The sequence below is a fragment of the Trachemys scripta genome, chromosome 7 (assembly GCF_013100865.1).
Source record: "Trachemys scripta elegans isolate TJP31775 chromosome 7, CAS_Tse_1.0, whole genome shotgun sequence".
Lineage (NCBI taxonomy): Eukaryota > Metazoa > Chordata > Testudines > Emydidae > Trachemys > Trachemys scripta.
The window spans coordinates 58,436,848-58,455,250 of NC_048304.1; the positions used below are offsets into that span (position 1 = coordinate 58,436,848).

The 18,403-nt window shown below is 47.2% G+C and overlaps 1 protein-coding gene across 1 annotated transcript in view; it reads right to left on the bottom strand.

The window, feature by feature from the left end:
- The window catches only part of ANTXRL (ANTXR like), an 85,674-nt gene that overhangs the window by 40,562 nt on the left and 26,709 nt on the right, over positions 1-18,403 (bottom strand). The window contains exons 10-12 of the mRNA XM_034775893.1: positions 6,828-6,926; positions 4,302-4,371; positions 1,054-1,132 (exon numbers count right to left, since the gene is read on the bottom strand). Coding sequence (XP_034631784.1) covers positions 1,054-1,132; positions 4,302-4,371; positions 6,828-6,926 — 248 coding nt within the window. The remainder of the gene's footprint in view (positions 1-1,053; positions 1,133-4,301; positions 4,372-6,827; positions 6,927-18,403) is intronic.

Genomic DNA, 18,403 nt, shown 5'->3' on the forward strand with positions numbered 1-18,403 from the left:
GGCTCTGTTTAAGAACCGGGCTGCCCGAGCGCTACCGGCTCGGGCAGCCCCCGTGCCTCCAGACCCTGCGCCCCCAGCCGGGCACTTCCCGTCCCGGGCTCCGGCGGCGCAGGGTCTGGAGGCACGGGGCTGCCCGAAGCCGGTAGCGTTCAGGCAGCCTGGCTCTTAAACAGAGCCGCCATTTTCCCGGACATGTTCGGCTTTTTGGCAATTCCCCCCGGACGGGGGTTTGACTGCCGAAAAGCCGGACATGTCCGGGAAAAAGAGGACGTATGGTAACCCTGTGTAAACTGATGTAGCTCCACTGCCTCTCTGCTGATTTACACCAGCTGGGGATGTGGCCTATTCTCTCCCCTGAGGTGCAGTGAGCAAATCACTCATCATAGTTGGCTTCTTAACTTGGATTATTTGATTTCTTCTAAAATTAATCTTCCCTAAAAGGTCATTTTGGGCTGTTGACTCCTGTCCTGCTCCCCCATGGCAGACAGATGCCACGCTGACGTCAGTCATGGAGCCGCCGCGTAGCCCAGCCATTTCTCTCCCCCTCTCCCATCAGTATCAGCGGCACGGAAAACTCTCCCTTGGCTGGGTGACAGAACAGCCCCTCCAGGAAAAGCTGATCCCAGCACTTGGTGCTACTGTCCCTTTATGCTCCTCCCCATGCCAGGAAGGCCAACCCTCACCCCATTCCAGTGGCAAATACCACCCCTTAATGAATGGGAATGAGATGGGGAACAGATGATGAATAGCGGTGGACTGCCAATACTTTCTGGGGGGGGTTGGCTGCCTCCGGGGGTCCATGGGCCCCTCCCAGCCCAGGTCTGAGATCTGCAGTTCTCTCTTTCCTGGGGTGGGGGAGGATATTCTTGCACTTATTTATTAGTCGCGATCCAGGCATGGGTTGCAATCACTAATGAACTGCTCTCAGCCACCCCTCGCTGCTTTTTAGTGCACTGCCGGGATCGGCTCTGCAATCGCAACGGAGAAGAGCCCTTCCCTGGAGAGCAGTGCTTTCTTTTCAAGGTGTTTCTGGTGGCTCTGCCCCATACTTACACACTGTGTGCTGGTGATGCTGACAGAGCTGGAGATGAACGTTAGCCCGCTGTTCATGCTGACTTGGAGGAAAACCACCCTAAAGCACAAACAGATAAATTTATTTTTAGTGTCATCTTTATACCCACTGTTCCCCTTCTTCCTGGCCATTGGCTCCTGAACGCATTTCCTGCCTAGTCAATGCAGTTATGTGACGGCAGGTGCTCACCTGCATCTGACTGTTTGCTTGCCCAAAAGCCAACATTGTAACATTGGCTAAACTGAGTTGGGGCATATGTTCTTTATTAAGAGACTCCATTCTCCCTGGGGGTACAGGGCACAAGCTCAGTGACTTAGAATGCTACGGCTCAGACATTTGCAATACGACCTGTGCTAGAATGGGAAGCTACAGGTTTAAGCTGCAGCAGGGAATACTGTGGGGTCACACTGGGCTCTCCTTTTCACATGGATGAACCCTGAGCATAGCCACCAAAGTTAACAGACTTCCTCTGGATTTATGCCAGGGTAGCTGTGAGCAGAATCTGGCCTTAAGTTGGAGGGCATGTTCTCAGCTGGTGTACATTGTCATTGGGATACACCAGTTTAGCACCTGTGCCTAAGAGTCTAATTCTGCCCTGGCTTAAACTCCACCTAGCTATTTAAATACTTATCTAGCCATCCTCACTATAGTATCTGAGCACACAATGGGGCTAAGATGGGGAACAATTCAACCCTTTAACTTTAACAGGGGGTTGGGTCATGAAACAAGTTGCTGAGGTGGGTGGAGGAGTCACCATCATTGGCAAGAGCAGAGAATATCCAAACACAGGAAACTAAATTTGATTCATAAATAAAGACACTTGAAATCCATCCCCCCTCTTTCTTGGGGAGGAGGGGTGTCAAAATGTGAAACGTGCTTGAAATTCAATACAATCTCAATCCGCTCTAGAGTTAGATGCAAAATGTGGGGAGGAGGGGACATCACATGCGTTCAGAATTGCTGATATTCAAAATTGATGGAGCACATCTTCAACATTCAAAGCAATTCCTCCTTCTCTGCTCAGTAGTCTAGTTCACACAGATTAGTATCTTGGCTACCAGCAATTGTTTAGGGAGAATTAAATTAAACCTCCCGTGAAGCAGGAAGACAGACGAAATGCCTGACTAGAACTCTGGGAGATGAAACCTGAAACCACGTGACGTTTGCCTAGCGCCACTTTGTTGCAAATTTGAAGCCGAGCCCAGGATGCGCTGAAAGGTTCACAGACGTGGGTGGATTTATGTGGTTCCCATGGTACCCTGTTCAGAGTCAAACAAGGTAATATTTGGGAGTTTTCTGCTTTTGGATTTTACAGTTGTTTGAACCAACCCAAAGAAAAGCGGAAGGAAATGTCTGTACAGGCCCCTGCAAAGCAAACCTCTGAGATCTGCAGCTTTGCATCCCGCTCAGATGACTTGGAACTAAACTCACATGTCCTGGTGCAGCACCACTAACATCAATGGCATTGCACTAAGGAGAATGTGGCCATTTGCCCGTGTAGTCAGGGGGCCAGATTCTGTCCTCAATTAGGCTGGTGTGAATTTGTAGGGATTTTATTTACAATGCCTTAAAAGGATCAATGGGCCCAATCCCCCCCTCGCCTTGCACCTTGTGTAGTCCTTTCTGCCTAGGCAGAGTGGATGTAACATGCCACCAGCTAAGAATGGCTGCATTTCACACCCACTCTTTGCCCTGGTGAAACTCACTATGAGGCACTGATCAGAGCTCCTGAATGCAACTATTCTACATCCTACTGCACTGATTCCACACTAGTGTGAGACTTCATTCGTTACTCCTGATTTACACCACCGTACATGAGAGCAGAAGGATGGCCAGAAATTCAGTCCCCTCATGCATCCCTACTATTCCGCATGCCCACGAACAGCAGGAAGTTGTGTGCGGTGATGGAAATGTGCCCCAGGCGATTATGGTAGGGTTGATGTGGAAGCTGTAACTTTCAAACCCAATGTGACGAAGTGGGAATTTTTTTGGAATATTTGTATGAAGAATATGTGTGCCTCAGTTTCTCCTATATGCGGCATTGCTACCTAGTGGGTGAAAAGGGCATGTTTGCTCTCAGATCAGGCTAAGACACAGGTAGGAATGGGGCCTACCTGTCTGGGGACTCACGTCCCATATCAATGGAGCTCTTGAGAAGACAATGGCAAAGCCAATTGCCTGGGCATGGACACCTAGCAACCAAGAGCCCAGAGAGATATGGACTGCCCTGCCTCTCCGCCGCCTCTCCTCAGGTCAGGAGCAAAGGACTGGGGGCGAGCGGGAATGAGATGGACATTAAGTGTTGGCTGTGGGGGCATACATGTCAGACAGACGGGGAGACAGAGCTTGAACAGTCGGGTTCACTGCAGCTTGGCTGGGCTCTGGACTGTGCTTTAACCTTCATTCCTCTGGGCCAACCAAGGCCTTCCTATGTGCGTTCCAGCTGACTAATAAACCCGGCAGTGTGACAACGCTGGATGTGTCCCTGCAGGTGCTAGCAGAGGAGGTGCATTGCTCCCCAAGACTGCACAAGTCTCCCTCAGGGGTCTGTCCCAGTGGGACTTGCTGAGCTCCCAGTGTGAAGCAGGAGTGCTGAAGGCCCACAGGTCCCATCTAAGGAGGTGGTGAAGCCAGTGGCTTACCCAGAGGGAAGAGTGAGACCCCCTAGAGGGTCTGGCACACTGCAGGGCTCTTCCCAGTGACTGTTCCAAAGCTGGGGCTGCAGCACCGACACTGTGGATCTGTGACACCCAATATGTTGTTTTCAACTCTCTTTTTACCAGCGCACCCAGATGCAATGCTGTGCCCATGTGTTTGGGTGAAGCATCACACAGTCTAATCCCTGTCCCTCCTGCACGATGCACTGCAGGGCCCAGCTCCTCAAAGAGGCATCACGACGACCGAGTGCACTGGCAAGTTATGGAATATAGACCGGAGGGGCAGGCTGAGCCCCTGCCACCACCACTTCAAATGGCAGCAGGGCCATGAGGGGCCCCATGCTGAAGTGTGCCCAGGGTCCCGCGCTGTCTGAGCCCAGCCTTGAATGGAGCCATGCTGACATACCCCAGGGGAGGGTCTGGTCCATCAGGATGGTGCTGAACCTGCCAGTGAACATCTGAAAAGCCTCACACACCTGAGCTACTTGCTTAGTCCTTTTTAGGCAAAACACCTGCTGATCCCACAGCCAACACCTCCTCTCCTTCAGCCCAGGCTGCAGAGCTGTACTTACTGTCCAATGTCTTCTATTACTGGTGCAGGGCAAAGCAGATAGGTGTCTTGAACAATAGTTGGTTTTTCATCTAAAAGGAAACAAGACAGACTGTAACATACGGAAAGGGCGGTGTCTCCTGAATGGGCTCAAACGGAGGGCTGCTGTTGACATCAAGGAGAGCTGCAGGTGCAGGACCAGGCCCAATGTGGACATGGCTCAGAACAGGTCCTTGTCTTTAGGGGTTTTACTTGTCATTCCAGATCACAGCTGTGACATCGCCAGGTCAAAACCTTCAAAGGGCACCCTCAGGATGGGTCACCTAAATGTTTGGCTTAGTATTGTGCATCTTGAACGCAGTGTTGTTGTAGTTGGGTTGGTCCCAGGATATTAGAGGGACAAAGTGGGTGAGGTCACATCTTTTACTGGGCAATCTCTTGACTGTTTCTCTCACCAACAGAAGTTGGTCCAATAAAAGATGTGACCTCACCCCCCTTGTCACTCTATTGAGCAGCTCGTCTGCTTGCAAAGTCCATCTAACTGCCCCCTCCAAATCAAATGCTCTTATTTTCTATCCCAGTACCACTCTGAGGAGTCCCATGCTGTCATGGAGAAGTCTCCAGCCACCGTCCTACAGTGATCACCCAGTGGGCGTGTGCAATGGCAGACGCAGCAGACTAAGGGTACCAGTTCCATGTTTTGGTGGCTCTGTGTCTGGAGCCCCCACTCCACATGCAAAGCATGCCTGTGATGGGGCCAGCTCTGCCCCCTTGGCACTGATTGATGAGAGGATGGCCAGAGGAGAGCAGCTGTCCTCTCCTCCTTTGCAGCTAATCAGAGATCTGGCACTCCCTGCAGCTCCCCATCGGAGGGTGGGAGTGCCACTCCACGGTGGTTAGGTCAGCCAGCCCAAGTGAAGACAGATGATTGGCTACAGGCCACCTGGTCTGCTGTGCACCAGCTGGCTTATGGATACCCTTGAAGAGGGCCTGCTGGGCTGGGCGGAGCCTGCAAAAGGTGGCCTGGTACTGCTGTCTGCAGGTGCACAGCAGGCCCAGACACAGCCTGAGCTCAGAACTAGGAGAGGGGCCCAGGGAGCAGCTGATGTGTATGGCCAGAGAGATACCCAGGGGAACCAGGCTTGGCTAGAAAGCAGCCCAGCCACCAGCCCCAGGGGAGCTCCTAGCCAGTGTGATTTTAGGGTTAGCATGGGGTGCCAGCCTACCCCAATCCTGGAGGCCAGATTCTGTCCACAGGGGAGGATGAGCCTCAGTAGCAGCAGCAGCTGTGTGAGTTTCCCCACAGAGTCCCTTGGCCAGCGTGCAACATCCTACTTGTCTGGAACTGAGAGAGGAACTGTGTTCTCCACAGTCCATGTGCTCCTTGGCCCTCCCTGCTCAGTCTCCCAAGGGGGAAATAATGTTGCTGAGTTTTAGGGCCAAGCTGACTGCAGAGAAAGAAGCAGACCCCCAGCTGGGATAAATCAGTGTAGCTATACATCAATGAGGGCCTGGCCCGAGGGAAGCCCAGCAGTGAAGGGATGCAGAGGTAGGGTGCTTTTCTTTATGCATACTTCAGCATCAGCTCTGCCGGGATCAAATACAAACAGGTGAGGTGCTTCATGAATAGGGGGAATGGTCAGAAAGCCCGAGAGATGTCAACATCTGGCTATCTGCACCACGTGGAACCCCATAGGAAACAGCCTGCCTCAGGCCCTGGGCATCTGAAAGTGGACTGGGATGGAGACCACCAGTTTCCTGAACCGCCACGTCCAAGCACGCAGCCAGAAGAGGAAAAGAAGCAGCAATCTATCTGTGTTTTGTCTTGCTGGAAAAAGGCAGCCACCTGATTGACAGCCACAGAGTATAAAAGTCCCTATTGTGTTCAGCCAATAATGATGGTATGAGCAGAAGTGGACAAACTCCCCCGCTCATGTGCATCACTCATGACAGACTCAGGCAACTTCTAGACATGGTGGGGAGAGGGGCATCTCTTTGGCTCATTCAAGCCTTAGCTTGTGTGCCGGGACTGCCCGCAAGGGGCCCAATTTAGCACAGTTGTGCTCGGTTTTGTGATATGAGTTGACCAACTCATTTCACAGAGGGACTGAACAGGCCTCCAATGGCACCAGCCCTTGGTCACTCCTCCTGAGCCAGTGAAACTGACATGTGTCTGAGCACAGCATCCCAGGATCAGGACAGCATCAGTCTGTGTTATTAACAGATACGAGAGTGGAGGGCAATTTCACGTCTCCCCCGCCACAGTACCAGGCGGGCTGTATCTGAGTGGATAGCAAGTCAAACCAACTCCACTGTTGCAGTGAGGATGAAAGACCCAGCACAAAGCCTGGGCACTACCTTCAGAGTATGACTTAAGTGATTCCCAGGTCTTGGGATTGCACAGGGATGAATTTGACCCCTAGTATGGGACTAGGGCCCTAAAGAACGCCCACCAGAGTCCATGCAAAGACTCACATTGACTCCAAGAGGAGCTGGGTCGGGATCCTCGTGCAACTTACGGCATAAAATCACCAGCCCATCAACTTACTGATTGTTATGGTATCATTGATCTTGAAGCTGCAGAGAACTTGATCGATGTTTCTTGCGTGATAAAAGCCATTTCCTCTTACCACAACTTGAAAGGATTCTGCAATGGTAAATAGAACGAACACAAATGACTGACCTTTTTCCTCTCCCCTCTCAAAGACTGCATTTCAGTCTAATCCCAGTGGGATCTGAAGTAGGACATGACAGCAGCTGATTCTTGCTCTGTCTGAATCAAATGATTAATTCTGACCCTGCTGTTATAAACGACTACACTACTCTGCAGTAATAGCCCAAAGCAGTGCAGGGTCGCTAGTGCAAACTAGTGGTTTATGGACCATTGCTGTAGAATAGTGGAAGACTTTTTTTAGTCCCCTAAGGGATATTTGCTTGTAACATTCTCAACAGCGTCATGTTTTGCCTCCTGTGAATTCATTTCCCCAGGGTTTGTTCCTCCCCAATATTTCAAGATCAAAAGAATATGTCAGTCCAAACACAGGCCCAGATCCTCAGTTGAGGTCAATTGCTACAGCTCCATTGAAATCAACAGAGCTACCCTGATTTACACCAGCAGGGAAGCTAGCCTATAATATATTCATCCAAAATGTGGGCTTTGCATCCAGATCCTTATTAGCTAAGCACCCACAAAGCCTGAGCCCCATTTACACTGAGGCCCCTGTGTGCTGCTGGAGTGGTGTACATGAGAGTCAGGGCCGCTGCATGTGACCGTGTACAAGACAAGCTCCAAGGAGCTGACAGTCTAAGCCAGCGGATGCTAATTGGACTCAGAATGCCTGGGGAGACCCGGAGGATAGTTCTGTCCCACAGCAGAGGGGGGCTGAGTATTTCATTTAGTGGATGGATGTACATAACTTGTTTCCTTTTCAGAAGGCGGCCATGATCCTCCTGAGTCAGGGAAGATGGAGGCTTCTCACCTAGTTCATCTTTCTGAGTGTCATGCCTCATGGGCCTCAAACCAAGGGCCAGACCTCAACCCTCTACTTGGCAGCCTGCTGACCCAGGACACATGAAGCCCAGCTCCAGTTTGAGGCTCCACGTCTTACGTCCTGTTAGCAGAGTTCCAGAGCAGCCAATTGGCCCGTCAGCCCTACTTAAGCCAGCAACAGGAAGCTGTCCAAACACCTGGGATTCACCCTCCTCTGGACTATGTACCTGCACCTCCTGCTTCTGCTCCCCCAGCTTGGTTTCCAGGCGTCCTGACCTGGCTTGGCTCCTGACCTCTGACTTGTGGTTCTGATTTCTGGTTTGTCTCCTGCCTCTGATCCCTGATATCCTGACCCAGCTGACTCTTGACTGCTGACAGTGGACTATGTCAACTAGGACTACAACCAGGACAGAGGGTCCTTCTACAGGATCTCAGTGCTATGCAATGGAGTTCACCCCGCTAGGCCAGAGGGTGATCTTTAAAGGGCCAGGATTCTAGCAAGCCAGTGCCAGGTACCGAGACCAACTGTTTGGCATTTAGTGACTTTTGAAAATGTGGCTCTGTCACATGCCTAGACGAAAGGTACTACAGTAACATCACGGGTCTGATTTGGATTGCACTAGTCCTGGTTTCCTCCCGAGTAACTCCACTTTGGTTGACACCCATGTGAATGAGGGAGGCACCAGGACCTACGTGTGACAACCCAGGGCACAATGCTCCTCCCAGACCTGCATGGGAGATCTCCTCGCCAATATGCTTCTATCCCAGCAGCAGCTCCATTCCCGGAGAGATGGCAGAATGGAGACTCCTCCCCCCTACAACGCGGATTAGAGAGGAGAGGTTTGCCTTGGTACAAACTTCACACAGTGCACAGTCAACTCTCCTCATATGGGACCCGTTCCAAACAACCTAATCATTTTAGTTGCCCTCCTCTGAACCTTTTCTAACCTATGACCTTTCTATCCACACAAGGGCCAACCCGTGCGAGCATCATGGGAGTTACTAATAGATTGGCAGCTGCCGTTTTCCTTCACACTCTCTCTCCCTCCCTCCCGCACCTTGTCCCCAGCAGAAACAAACAGTGGTCCAGGAAAAGGCCAGCCACATCAGACGTACTCCAGCTGTCTGCTGGTCAGAGCGCTAGCACACGCTAAAGCTGCCCCGGAGCTGCTGCTCTGGCTTGTGCAGCTTCTGTTGTGAAGGGGGAAAAAAACAACTTGTGATTTTTTCCTTCCTAAGTAACTGTGCTTGGCTCCCGTTGGCAGGAAATGCCTCTTCAGTCTTTTCAACTCAATTGCCCCCACCTGTCACCTGAGCAAGCACAGAGAAGAAGGTAGGCAAGATGGTCTAGTGGTCACAACACTGGACTGGGACTCAGGGGCCTGGGATCCATTTCCATCTCTGCTACAAGCTGCTGGCGTGATCTTGGGTAAGTCGCTTCTTCAGTGCCTCACTTCTCTGTCTCTAAAATGGGGACTGCACTTCCCCGGCAGTAGTGCCTGGGAGATGCTCAGACACTCCAGTGATGAGGGACGTGTACATACTGAAAGGGGGGTTGCCTTCCTCCATTAGCAAACCTGGATTTGAAGGCAGCAGAATTTTCAAACTTCCCAGCTAGATCTCTTGGGAATAAGAAACAGCCTCTGTTTTCTAACAGGGCCTGATCTGAAAGGCACGCAAACTTTGGCGTGTTTGAAATGGGAACCCTAGATCTGCAGACAGCCAGTTTTTATAATGGGCTAAACCTAGTCATAGGATCGTAGAAATGGAAGGGACCTCGAGAAGTCAAGTCCAGCCCCATGTGCTGTGCCAGGACTAAGTAAACCTAGACCGTCCCTGACAGGGGTTTGATTAACGCTTCCAATGAGGGGGACTCCACTACCTCCCTTGGAAGCCTATTCCAGAGCTTAACTACCCTTAGAGTTAGAAAGTTTTCCCCAATATCCCACCTAAATCTCCCTTGCTGCAGATGAAGCCCATTGCTTCTTGTCCTACCTTCAGTGGACATGGAGAACAATGAATCACCATCCTCTTTATAACAGCCCTTAAGATATTGGAAGACTGTTGTCAGGTTCCTCTCAGTCTTCTTTTCTCAAGACTAAACATGCCCAGTTTTTTTTTCAAGCTTTCTTCATAGGTCAGGTTTTCTAACCCACCCATAGGCTGAACTCCCCTGATCTCAGAGGATGTTTGTAATCCAGCTGCACAAACAGTTCTAGATCTTGCAAGTGGCCCCTATATATACAAGGCGCTGACTCAAGACCTCCAGCCAAACCCTCCCCAACCTTGGGATGTCCAAAATTCTGGATCTAAGTTCTGCAGCATGCAGCCATCTCTACTTCTTAGTGCTCTTAACTAAATTCAGTGGAAAAGAAGGGTGGATTTTTTTCAGTCTTTCTTTTCATTTGTTTCTCCCACTTCAATCCACAGGACAGCATGACTGAACACAGAACCGGCTCACAGTGTGTGCATTAGAAATGGAAGCTGCTTACAGACTGCACAATCAAAGGACCAGTTTGCTCTTGCTGGGCACACAAAACTTTCATTGTCAGAGACAGTCGTGCACTCAGGAGGAGAGAAAATTAATCCCCATTATAATAACAATGCAAATTCTATGTGGAGAGCAGGCCTCTAAATAGGAATGAGAGACCCACCTAATAGTCAGGGCCAGCTCCAGGCACCAGCTTGGCAAGCAGGTGCTTGGGGCGGCCACCACGGAGAGGGGCGGCAGGTCCAGCTATTCGGCGGCAATTCGGCGGATGGTCCCTCACGCCTGCTCGGAGCGAAGGACCTCCCGCCGAATTGCCACCACAGATCGTGATCGCGATCGTGGCTTTTTTTTTTTTTTTTTGGCTGCTTGGGGCGGCCAAAACCTTGGAGCCGGCCCTGCTAATAGTGTAACACTATTGCTTGCTGCTTGGGTTTACTAGGGACTGCTATTAGCCAAGTTGAGGAGGGATGGTGTCCCTAGCCTCTGTTTGCCAGAGGCTGGGAGTGGCTGCAGGGGACGGATCACTTGATGATTATCTGTTCTGTTCATTCCCTCTGGGGCACCTGGCATTGGCTGCTGTCAGAAAACAGGATGGGCTAGATCAGGGGTCGGCAACCTTTCAGAAGTGGTGTGCCGAGTCTTCATTTATTCACTCTAATTTAAGGTTTCACGTGCCAGTAATACATTTTAACGTTTTTAGAAGGTCTCTTTCTATAAGTCTATAATATATAACTAAACTATTGTTGTATGTAAAGTAAATAAGGTTTTAAAAGTATTTAAGAAGATTCATTTAAAATTAAATTAAAATGCAGAGCCCCCCGGACCAGTGGCCAGGGCCCGGGCAGTGTGAGTGCCACTGAAAATCAGCTTGCGTGCTGCCTTTGGCACGCGTGCCATAGGTTGCCTACCCCTGGGCTAGATAGACCTTTGGTCTGACCCTATATGGCCATTCCTATGAGTATGGAAACTGACTTTGGAGCTAAAATCCCAAACTTGTCACCAAAGATTCTTCCTGCAGCTAAACTCTGAGCCAGGGTACGCTGGGGGAAAGAGAATTAGCCAGAATGCTGATTTTTTTTTTAATGGAGTCAAGCAGTTTAGACCTAAAACACAGGGGATTATTTTATATTTTTTAAAGAAGTTTTTACAAAACCTAGTGAGTGAAGTTCACTTTTCCTGCATGAAACCCAAGGAATCAGGATTTATGCAGGTGATGTGCCGGAGGGAAGGACTTAGTAACCATGGAAACCATTTACCCAGGGATCTGGCAGATTCTCCATCATTTGAAGTTTTTACATTAAGATGAGATGTTTCTTTCTAAAAAAATATGCTCTAGCCCAACCACCAAGCTATGGCATCTATGACTTGATGAATATGGGCTTGGGGCAGGAATCACAGGGTGAAATTCCCTGGCCTGTATTATCTTCTGGCATTAAAATCGATGAGGTTCAAGTGGTGCAATGCAACTCTCAGAGAAGGAGCAGGATGCAGGGTTGTAGTGCAACTCCCTGTGCCGTTAGGATGGGGTGGTAGGGCCCCTCAATCCTTTTAATTGTGAAACTCATAGCTCCTCCAGTGGCCCACCCCTGGCATTGCCCTCCACACTAGCTGAAGTGGTGTGCACTCAAACATTCCCTTGCAGAGCTGAGAAACCCAGCAGGGTAACATGGTGCTACTGCCTGCGAGCTCAGACATGAAACAAATGAGGACGGCTTCAGGGTCTGAGCTGCAACCAGCTTCTGTGGTGAAAAAACGCACCAGTTTGCTACAATTTCTTTCAGAGCCAGAGCCTCAGCTGGTGTAAATCAGCATTGCTCCACTGACTTAATTGGAGTGATGCTGGTTTACCCCAGCTGAAGTTCTTCCCCAATGGTTGCAAATGGGTGATTTGGGGTTTCCTGTGATGCATCCAGCACAGGCCATTGCTAGAGGCAGAATCCCAATGCTAAGACCCAATATGGCAAATACTCCTCATCCACAGAACAAACAAGCGAAAGGCCCCAGCGCCACACTATACTCCCCTGCCCGTGTAGCAGGTTGGCACAGGCATCAACCTGGATGAGACTGGAATTATGCTTTTACTAGTCTATGCTCCTGCTGGAATTGCAATGGCTGGAGATCTGAGGAGCCGTCAGTTGTGACAGGGAGGACGCAATGCGCAGAGGCTAATGATCGGATTCAACCACAGCCAAACGGACATGGATGAGACCGTTCCCTCCAGTCTCCAACCAATCCCATTGTTACACCATGGTTTGCCCTTCACTCCTACGCACCGAACAGAGGTGAAGTCTGACTCAGGAACTCCAATCCCCAACCCATCATGAGCTCATCCCCCTCTCAGATACACTCCTCAGGGGAAGCGGTACCATGCCACAATAGCCAAGCGTGGCCCAGGGAGTGCCATGGTGGGGGGTGAGGATGGAATCTGCCTGCCAGGCTCAGGGTGATTCCATTGACATCAGTGGGCCTGATTCTCCTGTGACACTGGCATAAATCAGGGCTAAATCCATGGGACCCAATAGTCACCGTGGGGCAGAACAGTGTAAATGAGATGAGAATCAGGCCGACTGACTTCAGTGGAGTTGTACCTGATTTACACCAGTCTGAGTGAGATCAGAATCAGGCCCAAGATATCTTTGTTTGCCACATTTAATAATGGATTAAACAATTTCCTCAGGACAGTTATGTCAGCAACTGCAAACCAGCGTACATGCTCCAAGCCAATCTCCTTATTCAGCCCAGACTCATGGGGCCTGATTCTGCTCTCAGTTGCACTTAAGTAAATCAGGAGTGACTCCTCTGACGTTAATGAAGTGACCCCAGCGCAAACAAGAGCAGGATCAGACCCTCCTGTCCTCAGTTAAGTCTTTGCAATGTGGCAATGGGGCTCCGGTGTCTCATATAAAATATATTTCAAATGCGGTATCAAGAACTACATATGCAAATGGCCCTCAGCTAGGGCAGCAAATTAGCCCTGCAACCAAAAGGTTAAGGCCCAAAGACATGCTTCCTTATGGACATATATGGACTTCTGTTCTTACTTCCAAGTTCCCTCTGGATCTGCAAAGGCAGTGGCCCAGGTGACTGCTAGGAGTTAGTGTGGATCAGTACTCCGTGATCTAAGACTGCATGCTAGGAGAGGACACTAGTTCTACAGAGACAATGCAAGCTTTAGGGGAACGTGAAGAGCTGGAAAGATATTTTGGAGAGAAAAAGGAGCTCCTGTAATGAATTGCCCATCTGCAAAAGGAGAGCTGCACACAGGAAATACCTGCAGTAGCTTCAGTGCTGTGTATTAACGCGTGTAGCCCATATTCTACCATCAGTTACTCACTTTCTGCCCCCAGTAAAGTCATACAAGGCAATTTTTTCAAAGGTGTCTAAGTGTCTTAGGAGTCCAAATCCCATTCAAAGTCAATGGGACAGGCCCCTAAGTCACTTAGGCACCTTTGAAAATTGTACTCTCAAGCCCCAATTTAAGCATGTGCTTAAACCCATCCAACTCAGCAAAGCACTTAGAGAGAGGATTTCCAGAGTGTCTACAGGATTTAGATGCAGAAGTCCAATGAGACTGACGCACCTAAATCCCTTTGGCATGTTGGAAAACCTCCCCCTTAAATACATGCTGAAGTTTAAACTGTGCTTCAGACAATGGGGCTCAAGCACATGTCTAAAGTTAAGCATGTGCTTTGGTGCTTTACTGCAGAAGGATGGTTTGAATCAGGGAGCTGAACGCACAGAACTGGGCCTGTTTATTATGTCATAATTCGCATCAGCAAACAATGCTCCTTAAAATAAATTAAAACAGACTGAGGGCCAAATTCAACTATCTGTTACCCCAGTATAATCCTGCAGTAACTCCAGTGATGATAATTGAGTTACTCCAAGCCTAATTCATATCGTGCACCAGTTTACACTGATGTAAACCAACTTACTTCACTGCAGTTACTCTTGATCAGAATTTGAACCTTCTCCTTGACACCAGGGTAACTGACAGCAGCGTTTGACCCAGAATGTGAATGTGGGTTACATTCCCCTCTCGGCGCACGGCACTCTCTAGTGGCAGCTGTACATGTATATCCTTGCGTACCAAGTCTTGCACTCTGACGTTTCTTCGCCTGCTAACTCCAAAATGATCTCGCCACCTGGGCAAGGTGATATTTTTTTTTGTCCATTCATAAAAGCAACATGTTAAAACGAAACAGCTGTTTGCTTTTCTGAAGGAACAGGCTTTCAAATACAGCAGCCACAAAGGTGTCATTACTATTAATATTAGTGATTTTTTTTAAAAATGACCATCGCTGTGAATACAGAGGACTCTGCATACAAAATGATCACAGTAACAGCCTCATCTGGAAGTTTAATCTTGTCAAGGCAGTTTATCCATCCTGCCCTTCCTCTCACTGTCACTGCAACTTTGCACAGACGCTTGCTAAAGCAGCCCAGCGCCCCCATAATAATCTGTCCACATGAGCACAAGGGAACAATATAGTTTCAGTAACAGTCTTGCATGGAAATGGAAACAGTCGAAGCTGGATTGTGTTGTTGCTATTGAGCAGTTCCCCCGTCAGATGCTATGGAGCATTAATATATTCGGGATGATGGCCTGTTGAAATGGCTAATTCTATTTAATTTTGGGCCCTGGCTCTGGCTGCGTCCTTTTCTTTCTTAGTTACTGTCAGATTCTAGATTGTAGCTTTTGACAAGACAGCGAAGGGAAAAAGGTCAGCAGTGAAATAACTGGGCAGCGCTGGCAGCGAGATGGTGGGTTGAAGCTGGTGCGCGGTGGCTGTGCTGTCGGCTTCGCTTCTCTGACTCTGATGAGGAGCTGACTGCTTGCATCCACACCTGGGAGTTGACGGGGCCAGTAGGATGCCACATCCAGCAAAACCTTTCAATCACATCTGTGTACCGAGAGCCTAATCAAAGCAATGATGCTGTCAAACAGCAGACCCGGCACTTCCAATTCCACACTGATCGCCTGTTTACAGGCTGCATGTCTTGGTCACTTTCAATCAGAGGGAACAGAAAGACCTAAGTACGTTTCCCCACATAAGGAACTATAAATTTGCAGGGTCAAAAAGCATTAAGCATCAGAGAGCTGTCATAACCCAGCTAGATCAATTTGTAAATGGATGTACCAGCCAGCTCCATCTCAGACATACAACCCCCAGACTGGAACTAGTCAGAATTCAGCTAACGCCACGTAGAAGTCATTTCCTCAGCAATTTATTAAGCCACTGGGAACTCAAAAATGAATCTGAGATCGTTGCTAAATAGTAAATACACATATAATGGTAATTATTATTCATAATGAACTGGCCAAAACCTGCTGTGGTCCCTATTCAAGCAAAAGTCCCATTGACTTAGTAACGCAAAACCCTGTCATTATAAATAAATATTAAAATTGTCAGTAAGAATTATTAATAAGCCCCCAATTAACCACTACGCCCCCACTTTGGTGAATTTCATGCAAAATCCATGGCTGGCTCCAGGATGTGCATATTTCAGAGCCGAAAGCAAACAAGCTTCACTGTTGGTTTAAGGAAACTTCCAAAAGATCTAGAGATAGGAATTTATATGAACACATCTGTGTGTGTGTGTGTGTGTGTGTATGTGCTAGTGCGTGTGTGTGTTAGTGTGTGCGTATGTGTGTATCTATCTATATATCTCACTGTCTGTACTATATCTCTCTGTGTGTGTGCATATATGAGTTAGACGTTAACGAAGATGAAGTAATAAACTGTATAAATTACACTGCGTTTAAACTAAATAACAACTGTATATTGTTGTCCAGGGATATTGATGCAGGTAAGGATGTGCCACTTTATCAAGGTTTTTGGATCCTCCAAATATTTATTAATAGGCACAGAGCTCATACAGAACCAGGAGCAGTGGCCCTCCACTTCAGTGAAACGACCCTCCAGCACTGTGCAAATAACTGATTGTTTTGCTGACAATTTTAAAAAGTGTTTCGGGCTGACCCAAAAATAACATTTTCAAAATGTTCAGCAAATCAAAAAGTTAAAAAAAAATCATTTTGGCTCTAATTAAACATTTTGCTCATCTCAAAAGTCACATATATATTTCAGTTAATCTTTTAATCTATTTCCATCAGCAAAAAGGGGAAAGTTGTAGAACTAATAAAACAGGAAGGAGAACTGGGAGAAATTTTTCTTGAAATCTGGTTTTTAAAAAAAAAAGAGAGAGAGAGAGAGAACTCGTTCAAGAAAAATTATCAACTTTGCAAAATCTTTCATTTTTCATTAAATTTTCAAAATGTTATTGAAATGGTTACTGAAATTTTTCATTTGACAAAAACCAGGTTTTCAGCAAACAAACAAATCTGATAACCATTTCCATACACATTTATATTGAAAATGTTTGCAAAATAAATAAAAGGAAAAATGGGTCCATTTCAAACCCTTATGAATTGAAAACAACTTTGAAATTTCATGATTTTTCACCAAGTTGTTTCCCTTTTCTTTGACCTGCTCTACCAGGACTTTTTTTTTTTAATCAGTAAGCTTCCATTTCTAATAATTCATGGATAATGTCTTGTGGCAAATATCTTCTCTGCCTTTTTTCCTTTGGGAATATTCAGAAGACAGCAGAAACACCAGAGGATGTTTTAAAATGAAATATGTAATGCAGTATCCTCCAGCAATTGACATGTGGGAATGAAGTCTGAACAAAAATTTCTCTTCTCTGCTATATTTACTAGATTTTCCTCAAATTACATCTTTGGTCTGGCATGCTCCAGATCAGCTTTCATACACCACTGCTATTTTGAATGTACTCATTTTTGTAATGTATAAGCAAATGAATGCAAGACAGTAGCATAAGCTCTAAATAACCGTGCTGTAAATTATACCTTACAGCAAAACTTACGGTGTCATTATTACTCTGCTGCAATAGTCTTCTAAACAGACAAAAACACAGCAAATGAATTGCTAACACAAACCAGAAGGGTTATATGTTCAATATACTAAACATGAAAGGCATGTCATTAGCACCAGCTCCCCTGGGGATACTTTGCATTTACCAAACACACTAGCAGTTCTTTCATTATGAATATGCAAAATGCTAACACTTTACAAACCACCAGGTATCTTGGTCTATGCAGTTCATTATTTCTGTTTCAGTAAAGCTCCGATCACCTTTCCATAAATCTGAAACATCCGTGTGCATTTGATAAAATCATCGCTTTGACTGCTTGCAGTTTCTAATAAGCCAAACACTTCAATATTTCCTGAAAACTGTGACACAGGTTGCAATCTATTGGTACAGTAAGTGGGTCTTTTGTTCAGAAAATAAGCAGCACTTGGCATTCTTCAGATGAAAGTGAATATATGAGGTGTCTTCATTATTATTTTCAGTATTATCAGAGCTGGTCACCATTTTTTGAATTTTGAAATTTTGACAATATTTCAATATGCTGGGAAAAGATCAGGAAAAATGTAAACAAACTTGCTATTAAATGTCCCTATGTTAATTGACCAGTTATATTGCTGGTCAAAAATGTTTGAATTTGAAAAAATAATAAATTAAGAAACATTTTTGAAAAATGGTTCTCAATCTTTTGACCTTTGTAACCAGCTTAATACATTCTGGAGTCCTTAGCCAGGTATAACATCTACTGATTTCAAGGGAGATTTTTCCTGAGTAACAACTGTAGGATTTAAGCCACATGATACTATAATTTCATGCAAAGTACTTTCCAAAATCTTTTTATGATTGTAACACTTGAGCATGCCGTCTTTCTGCAAACCCTTCCTTGTGTAAACCTCTTCCCCTGATGCATACAAAATCATATCACCTTGTGCTTTACTTATGCCTAACTTTCAAGATAAGCAAGGCTGGGCCTTCGTCAGTCTGTAGATGGGAGGCAACCAGAACTGGGCTAGCGGGAACAGGCAGCCTGAAAACGACTCAGTTAGTACAGTGATGGGTGTGGCTTCTAAGCCTAGACAGAGCAATCTTTACTCATTTGAGTAGGCCAATTTAAGTCACTAGGACTACTCATGTGAGTAAAGATTGCTTATGTATATGAGTGCTATAAGAGCAGATCCTAATATTGTAATAAATGTCTGAAATTTTCAAAGTTGGCTCGGGGATATAGGAATCTAGGTCCCAAAATGAT